Source organism: Armigeres subalbatus, chromosome 1 (genome assembly GCF_024139115.2).
Source record: "Armigeres subalbatus isolate Guangzhou_Male chromosome 1, GZ_Asu_2, whole genome shotgun sequence".
Taxonomy (NCBI): Eukaryota; Metazoa; Arthropoda; class Insecta; order Diptera; family Culicidae; genus Armigeres; species Armigeres subalbatus.
In genome coordinates, this window is record NC_085139.1 from 31,111,049 (window position 1) to 31,120,486 (window position 9,438).

Sequence of the window (9,438 nt, forward strand, 5' to 3'; positions counted from 1 at the left end):
GGTAACGATGTAGTAAGAGCTCTGTAACTCGATGTTTATTTGGTAGGATGACGGGATGACGCATATTGTAGCAGACCTTCTTCACAGCGCCAATGCGACCGCGTTCGCGGAGCAGACCGTTGTCGTCCAACATTGGCAGTAGTTGATAGATGGCACTAGTTTTCCCGATACTCTCTTGTCCAATAACGTTTGGCGGTCTATTCGCCAGTGCAGCGATCTCATCCGGATAAGCGTCGTGTTGCGCTAACTTCAAAATGATTGTCTCAGCTTTTCGTAGCTCGGTTTGCTTAAACGCTCCATAGTACTTCGGCGCCAACTCGGCCAAGAGTTGTGTAAGAACCGTAGGACGTATTCGACGACTCGTTGTAATCGATTTCAGGAAGAAAACCTGTTGAAGTCGACTGAAAACAAAATTGAAGCACGCATCTCTTCCGTAGTGGCACTAACTGGTTGTTTAGATTTAGGCCAAACGCTTTCTGGCAGGCGCAAGAATTCGGGCCCCTGAAACCACTTACTATTCTGGTCAAAGTATGGACCACTACCCCATTTAGTTGCTTCATCCGCTGGGTTTGATTTGGATGGCACCCACCGCCAGTCGTTTGCTGCGGTATATTCCAGCACCTCACTCACTCTGAATGATACAAATTGTCGGTAACTTCGAGGATCAGCATTGATCCACGCTAGTGCTGTACGGGAGTCTGTCCAAAATACTTTCTGGGAATAAATAGTCTGGGAATCGACCACGGTTTCAGCGGAGCAACCTTCGATTTGGCTGCAATAAGGCAGCACTGCGAGTTATCGTCCTTGTCTGGCGTGCGTAGATAGACTGCACAGGAATACGCCACTTCGCTGGCGTCGACGAACACATGAATTTCGCAATTTGTGTAAGTGTCTCTAGTAGCCTTATGAAAGTAGCACCTCGGGAGTCGTATATCGGTGATGAATTCGATCATTCTTATCCATCTCTGCCATTTAACGTAGACCGTGTCTCCAATCTGATCGGTACTTTACCGTGGATGATAAATGGCGAAAGCAATCCCAATGGATCAAACAATGTCATCACACATCGCAATACTTGCCTCTTCGTCGGGCGCGTGTTGGTGCTAATCAGTGATTGTACCTCTTCGCTCATTTGGGTGGAAAAGCTTAGCTCGTCGGTTGACGGGCTCCAGAGCATTCCAAGTAGCCTCTCGGTTTTCACACCTTCTGTCAAGTTCAGCTGTTTATCCGCATCACGTTGATCTTCGCCCAGTCTCATCAGCATCGTGTTGCTATTCGACCGCCAGTTGTGAAGGGTAAACCCTCCTTTGCCGTGAACGTACCTAACATCACTTGCGACTTTCACTGCTTCTTTTATGGAACTAAAACTGGCCAGATAATCGTCCACATAGTGGTCGTAGATAATCGCGTTTGCCGCTTCGGGATAAAGTTCGGCGTGCAATTCGGCATTTCGATTCTTTCAGCACTTCGATTTGGTGAAACATTTCTTTGATTTCTTTTTTCTCACTGCTATGCGATACAGACGGAAGCGAAATAGAATAGCCGGAAGAGATGATAGCAGATCGGGTCCTTTAAGAAGGGCAGTATTCAGTGATACACCGCCTACCTTCGCTGCGGCGTCCCAAATAATCCGTACTTTTCCTGGCTTTTTTGGGTTCGTCACCGCCCCTAATGGCAAATACCAGATTCTCCTGGGATCGGCCGTATCCAACTCATCCTTGGTTGCTTTGTGCACGTATCCCTTCGCCTCATACTCCTGAATTTGTTTGTGTAAATTCTCCTTTAAGCTTGAATCCCGATCCATCCGGCGTTCGAGGCATTCGAGTCTTCGTAGGGCCATTGTGTAGCTACTTGGTAGTTCGAAGTAGTCCTCTTTCCACAGAAGCCCGGTTTCAAAGCGTCCATTCTTGTACCGAGTAGTTGCTTCCATAGTCCATATCCTCGTTTGTTCGTGGGATAATCACCGATTCTGCTCCAACTGATTCGATTGCGAAGAAGTCTTTCACTGCGCCATGAAGGGTCTCATCACAGGAACATTCACAAATGTGAAAGTTATAGCCTAAATTTTTGCGTCCTCGAGGGCCGTATACGCACCAACCTAGTCTGGTTTTCACCGCCACGGGAGCCATCCCGTCGCCTTCCTGCACTTTCAGCGGCAACGCTAGACGTAGATTATCCACGCCGATGAGAATTTTAGGTACGGCATTCTGGTAGCTGGAAAGCGGGATGCCGTTTAGGTGTTTGTGCATCTTAACAGCTTCCTCCATGCAGAAGCTCTGGCTTGGTAGGCCTAGATTGTCTACGGTACGTGCGTTCAGTAGCCTATGCCGCTTGCATTGTCCAATTCCAGAAATCTCAAACGTGATCTGTTGCGACCCTTTTTCGATACGGGATGTATTTCCGGTCCATCGGAGACACAACGGTCGCGGTGTTCCTTTCACTCCTAGTGATATCGCCAGGTCGCTTTCCACCAGTGTCAGGTCAGAACCTTCATCGAGAAATGCGTACGTGTCAATCGAGCCGAGAATTCCGTGAAGAGTAACTGGGATGATTCGAAATAACGTCGAGGAAGAAGAGTGACGATGAGTGTGATGTTCTCCTACTCCGCTTGTCAGCGACTTCGATAGTGTTCTAGTGGAATGTAGAAGCGGATGATGACGAAACTGGCAGTCTTCAATGTTGCAAGGTTTCCGACCTCGACAAGCTCGACGTCCATGATTGAATAAACAATTCTGACACAGACCCAGCGACCGAATCCGTCGCCAACGATCGTCCACATGCAACTGTTTGAATGCAGCACAATCCCTCAATCGGTGTCCACTCTTGTTACAGTGGGTGCAATCAAAGTGTTTAGACGGGTCTTGTGGTTCACGAGTTGACTCCCCAGACCTTGGTGTTTCGACTGCATGGGAGTTAACAAATCCTTTGCCTTTAGGGCGATCGCGAGGGTTCGATCGCTTTACCTCCGATTCGAAGGCTGCATACTACATGATAATTAAATGATAAGTTCAATCCCTGCCCACATCATACGTTGGTCGGCTGGGAGTTTTGTGACGAGTTCCTGCAATAGTGCAGGATTCGATAGGTGAGCGCGTTCATTCGCAGCTTCAATATGATCGCTTAACGCTTGCACTGCCATCCCGAAGTCAATAAGTTGATCTAGTCGATCCGATTTTGGGGCCGGAATATCGCGCACTCTCCGAAGCAGCGCGTTGATCAGCAGTTCGGGACGTCCAAATCGCATCCGATGGGTTTCCATTACTTGTGGTACTGCTGCTGGTAAAACCAACCGACTTCGCACCGCCTCCAACGCCGGACCTGTTAGGCATCTCTGAAGACGAAGCATGTTTTCTCCTTCCGAAAAGCCGCAGGCTTCTGTAGTGTAGCGGTATTTCGAGATAAAGATTGGCCATTCTGCGGGGTCGCCGGAAAATCTAGGCAGTTCTTTGGCCAGGGACTGCCTTGCTGCTAATTGTCGTTGCGTCGGACCATCATAGGGAGCATGGGCATGAATCACTTGGTTTGACTGCACACTATCTGATTGACGAGGGGACTGCGACGATTCAACCGTACGCGAGAGAAGATTTCGCGTTTGTCCACTGGCTGAATTTTGTTCGGGTTGATTGTCATTTAATGTAGCATCGCCCGGGCGTACGTTTGGAATTCGCAACTGCTCACGGGGATACAAGGAGGATTCGTTATATTCTCCCGGGCGCGCGTGAGTTCGCGGCTGCTCTCGGGGAATTTGATTATTGGTCGTGGTGCAACTGCGGGCAGCAGGGACTATGTCCAAGGGCTTGACGATCCCTCCCCAGGCCATCTGCGAGTTGTGGGGCTTGCCTAGGATGTGGTGGGGTTTGACAGTGGGCCCTTTTAAACCTCTATAAAAAGCTGCATGTATCCGCAAGTAGGCCCCACCAAAGCGACCGTGTGCCGCTCAAAGCGCACAAGCCCAAGTCCTGGTGTTAGGTGGGACGCTAAACAGCCCTGACACGACGGCCCTCCGACGAGACAGGAGGTTTGCGCAGGCCCAATAAGCCGCCGAGAAAACCAATCATTACGAACAATATAAGAGATAATGCGACTCGATATAATCGGCAAAGACCTAGGCGACGAATACAGGATCACGATTGGAAGCTTGGAACATGGAATTGCAAGTCGCTAGGTTTCGCAGGTTGCGACAGGATGATCTACGATGAATTACATCCCCGCAACTTCGACGTCGTGGCGCTGCAGGAGATTTGCTGGACAGGACAGAAAGTGTGGAAAAGCGGGCATCGAGCGGCTACCTTCTACCAAAGCTGTGGCACCACCAACGAGCTGGGAACCGGCTTCATAGTGCTGGGAAAGATGCGCCAACGCGTGATTGGGTGGCAGCCAATCAACGCAAGGATGTGCAAGCTGAGGATTAAAGGCCGTTTCTTCAACTATAGCATCATCAACGTACACTGCCCACACGAAGGGAGACCCGACGACGAGAAAGAAGCGTTCTACGCACAGCTGGAGCAGACATACGATGGATGCCCACGGCGGGACGTTAAAATCGTCATCGGTGACATGAACGCACAGGTAGGCAGGGAGGAAATGTATAGACCGGTCATCGTACCGGATAGTCTGCACACCGTATCGAATGACAACGGCCAACGATGCATAAACTTCGCAGCCTCCCGCGGAATGGTAGTCCGAAGCACCTTCTTTCCCCGCAAAAATATCCACAAGGCCACATGGAGATCACCTAACCAAGAAACGGAAAACCAAATCGACCACGTTCTAATCGACGGTAAATTCTTCTCCGACATCACGAACGTCCGCACTTACCGCAGTGCGAATATTGAATCCGACCACTACCTCGTTGCAGTATGCCTGCGCTCAAAACTCTCGACGGTGTACAACACGCGTCGAAGTCGGACGCCGCGGCTTAACATTGGGCGGCTACAAGACGGTAGACTAGCCCAAGAATACGCGCAGCAGCTGGAAGTGGCACTTCCAACGGAAGAGCAGCTAGTCGCAGCGTCTCTTGAAGATGGCTGGAGAGATATTCGATCCGCCATTGGTAGCACCGCCACCGCTGCACTTGGCACAGTGCCACCGGATCAGAAAAACGACTGGTATGACGGCGAATGTGAGCAGTTAGTGGAAGAGAAGAATGCAGCATGGGCGAGATTGCTGCAACACCGCACGAGGGCGAACGAGGCACGATATAAACAGGCGCGGAACAGACAAAACTCGATTTTCCGGAGGAAAAAGCGCCAGCAGGAAGATCGAGACCGTGAAGAAACGGAGCAATTGTACCGCGCTAATAACACACGAAAGTTCTATGAGAAGTTAAACCGTTCACGTAAGGCCCACGTGCCACAGCCTGATATGTGTAAGGACATAAACGGGAACCTTCTTACGAACGAGCGTGAGGTGATCCAAAGGTGGCGGCAGCACTACGAAGAACACCTGAATGGCGATGTGGCAGACGAAGATGGCGGTATGGTGATGGACCTGGGAGAACGCGCGCAGGACATAGTTCTACCGGCTCCGGATCTCCAGGAAATCCAGGAGGAGATTTGCCGGCTGAAAAACAACAAACCCCTGGGGTTGATCAACTACCAGGAGAGCTATTTAAACACGGTGGTTAGGCACAGGCTAGAGCGCTGCATTGGGTCATTACCAAGATTTGGGAGGAGGAAGTTTTGCCGCAGGAGTGGATGGAAGGTATCGTGTGTCCCATCTACAAATAGGGCGATAAGCTGGATTGTAGCAACTACCGCGCAATCACATTGCTGAACGCCGCCTACAAGGTACTCTCCCAAATTTTCCGACTAGCACCAATTGCAAGGGAGTTCGTGGGGCAGTACCAGGCGGGTTTTATGGGCGAACGCTTCACCACAGACCAGGTGTTCGCCATTCGCCAAGTACTGCAGAAATGCCGCGAATACAACGTGCCCACACATCATCTATTCATCGACTTCAAAGCCGCATATGATACAATCGATCGGGACCAGCTATGGCAGCTAATGCACGAACACGGTTTTCCGGATAAACTGACACGGTTGATCAAAGCGACGATGGATCGGGTGATGTGCGTAGTTCGAGTTTCAGGGGCATTCTCGAGTCCCTTCGAAACGCGTAGAGGGTTACGGCAAGGTGATGGTCTTTCGTGTCTGCTATTTAACATCGCTTTGGAGGGAGTAATACGAAGGGCAGGGATTGACACGAGTGGTACGATTTTCACGAAGTCCGTCCAGTTATTTGGTTTCGCCGACGACATAGATATTAATGCACGTAACTTTGAGAAGATGGAGGAAGCCTACATCAGACTGCAGAGGGAAGCTAAGCGGATCGGACTAGTCATCAACACGTCGAAGACGAAGTACATGATAGGAAGAGGTTCAAGAGAAGACAATGTGAGCCACCCACCGCGAGTTTGCATCGGTGGTGATGAAATCGAGGTGGTAGAAGAATTTGTGTACTTGGGCTCACTGGTGACTGCCGAAAATGACACCAGCAGAGAAATTCGGAGACGCATAGTGGCTGGAAATCGTACGTACTTTGGACTCCGCAAGACGCTCCGATCGAATAGAGTTCGCCGCCGTACCAAACTGACAATCTACAAAACGCTAATTAGACCGGTAGTCCTCTACGGACACGAGACCTGGACGATGCTCGTGGAGGACCAACGCGCACTTGGAGTTTTCGAAAGGAAAGTGCTGCGTACCATCTATGGTGGGTGCAGATGGCGGACGGTACGTGGAGGAGGCGAATGAACCACGAATTGCATCAGCTGTTGGGAGAACCATCCATCGTTCACACCGCGAAAATCGGACGACTGCGATGGGCCGGGCACGTAGCCAGAATGTCGGACAGTAACCCGGTGAAAATGGTTCTCGACAACGATCCGACGGGCACAAGAAGGCGAGGTGCGCAGCGGGCAAGGTGGATCGATCAGGTGGAAGATGACTTGCGGACCCTCCGTAGACTGCGTGGTTGGCGACGTGTAGCCATGGACCGAGCCGAATGGAGAAGACTCTTATATACCGCACAGGCCACTTCGGCCTTACTGACTGGGGTTTAATCACCGTGGAAACTTATTTGTTGTTTTAATTGGCTTTTTTCGGTGAAAATTAAATCAAACAGCAATTTAGCGTTAAATTGCTGTTTGATTTAATTGTCACCGAAAAAAGCCAATTAAAACAAAAAAAAAACACTTCGGCCTTAGTCTGAATAAATAAAATAAATAAATCGTGGTGCAATTATTGGCGGCATCCTTGTTTGTATTTTCAAATGTAAAACTCAAGGCTTGACGCTTACCTGGAGGTTCCATAGCACTGGCATAACTTACCGAAGGCCAGTTTAAATGGCTTACCGACTTCTGAAGTGTACGATTTGGCATGGGCGGGATGGTACTTTCTGCCACTCTAACATCGGATCGGTGTTCATGCGCAATACGATGATCTTCTTGGATTAGCTGCATCTTCCAACTCGCTTTCGGAATGGTGCCAGTCTGTTTTTTCACACACGACACACTCGCAGCTGGCTGTGATAGCTGCACCTTCACTGAATCGCCCGTAGACTGTTGTGGCGAGGATTTGTCGCCAGGCTGAATTCTTTCCAAAAGTTTCCTGCACAATTCCACCTGATCGTGTAATTCGGTTAATTCCTCTGACGTTGGGTTGGCGCGTTTCTCGCACTGCTCAACCCGTGTTCTTAGTTCCTGCACGGCAGCATGAGTGTCCTTCCTTCCTTGCTTCGGTACTTCGGTACGGTACTTCGCGGTACTTCACCGTTTTCGGTTCGATCGACATGAGGGGGATTGAAACCATTATTGGTGCAGCTGCAGTGGGAGTGCTGAATTGTGTCTTCGATCGACTATCACACACCGTTAAGGGATCACCGGGAGGGACCGGTGTTATGAGTCGCCTGTTTGATGTAGGAGGAGTCGCTTCGATGATCGCTCCATCGGCTGAATCACTGCCGCGAAGGTTCTCCTATTCTCCGCCTAGAGTCTTATCGATGAGCTTCTGGTGCTCGTCCAAATGTCGACGTTGCAGCTGTAGCTCCACACGAGCACGCTCAAGTTGCTGCCGTTCCACCAACTGACTTAGGCACACTGAAAACACTGATGCTGAGCTAGTTTGGCTGGATCCAAATCGTACCAAAACAATGTTGTCGTTCTGGTACGCAGTACAGTTCCCACGCGTCCACGAGTGGTCTGCAATACTCTCGTTGACTCCGCCGCACGAGAAGTGCATCCATGTGTCGCACTGGTCACACTGGACCATGTTCTCGGCCGTGTCCGGTCGTGGGCAAGCTGCGCAACAAGATCTCTCATGTCCTCCGGAAGCATCCTCGCTCCGTCCGGCATCGGCCATATTGCCACATATTTTGAAGTTTGTCGTCGGAGAAATAAGGGTGCGATAGAGTTTACCGTTTCGATAGCAGAATGTGCTTCAACTGTAATTAATTAATTCGGGTAAGTACAACATAATGCAATAAAGGTCTTCAAGCTTACAATACGGTGGACCTTTCCATGTGGGCACCCTGTCGAACGACTTTACCCTCTACGTTGCGGAAGACCTAAGTATTATCTAGCTATTAAACTGTTTTATGATTTTGATTATTTTCTCTTACTTTTCTCTATTTCAGGAATCTCGCGAACCAACAGACGGACGGAGTGTGTATTGAAACCCTATGGAAACACGGATTTGTACAATGAGCCTAGTTTAATCTCACCTCTAATTACCTCGAATCTTTCAATTTCAACTGTCCAGGTCAGTCGGGTGAACACTACGAAACATTCGCCCAGCGCTGTTTCACAATTTCCAATAAACAACAAATTTCACTGTTTTAATTTTACACTAGGGATTTATAGAAATTTAAGTATACGTATGACTTTACACGTGCGGCCTGTAAAGAGGTTGACACCAAAAGAAAATGTCGTTTTGCCGGTTGATCGGACATTGTCCTGCTGTCACTCCTTGGGCAAGGTGGCCAGCTTAACGATTTCCGTATTGACAGAAGGCCTTTCGAGAGGATTTTCCGAAGCAGTCCCTGGATGCAACTCAAAATGAATTAATGGAGAAATTTTCTAAATTATTCCTGGAGGAACTTCCTGGAGTGGAAAACAATTCTGAAGGATATTTAGAAGAAATTTTCGAATACATTCCTGGAGAAATTTCAAAATAAATTCTAGAAGAAATTTCCAGAGGAAAGCCTGAAAGATTTTATGATAGATTTGGCAAAGCAATTCTTTCAGGGGTTTATGATGGAAATACCGATTGGATTACCGATTCCTAGAATAATTCTAAATTTCTAATAATTTTCTAATAATTTTCTAATAATTTTCTAATAATTCTAAATTCTCTCGAAAATAACTTCAATAATTCCTAAGATTAGGAAAATTCTAAAAAAATCAAAATATAAGAATCTCACAGGACAATTTTGTCCTAT

The 9,438-nt window shown here is 48.7% G+C and overlaps 1 protein-coding gene across 1 annotated transcript; it reads right to left on the reverse strand.

Moving 5' to 3' along the window:
- Window positions 1–1,892: 1,892 nt before the first annotated feature.
- On the reverse strand, window positions 1,893–7,811 carry LOC134206075 (uncharacterized). The gene is made up of 3 exons (XM_062681757.1): window positions 7,688–7,811; window positions 3,031–3,603; window positions 1,893–2,977 (listed from the first exon to the last, which is right to left on the reverse strand). Exons 1-3 carry the CDS (start codon window positions 7,809–7,811, stop codon window positions 1,893–1,895), a joined length of 1,782 nt encoding a protein of 593 aa, XP_062537741.1.
- Between the last annotated feature and the right edge of the window lie 1,627 nt (window positions 7,812–9,438).

Coding starts and splice junctions, on each gene's coding strand:
- LOC134206075 (XM_062681757.1), bottom strand. CDS start 7,811: ATGGTTTCAATCCCCCTCATGTCGATCGAACCGAAAACGGTGAAGTAC. Junction 3,604..7,687: donor TGCAGGAACTAAGAACACGG/GTTGAGCAGTGC, acceptor AACAAAATTCAG/CCAGTGGACAAACGCGAAAT. Junction 2,978..3,030: donor AAAACTCCCAGCCGACCAAC/GTATGATGTGGG, acceptor TGTAGTATGCAG/CCTTCGAATCGGAGGTAAAG.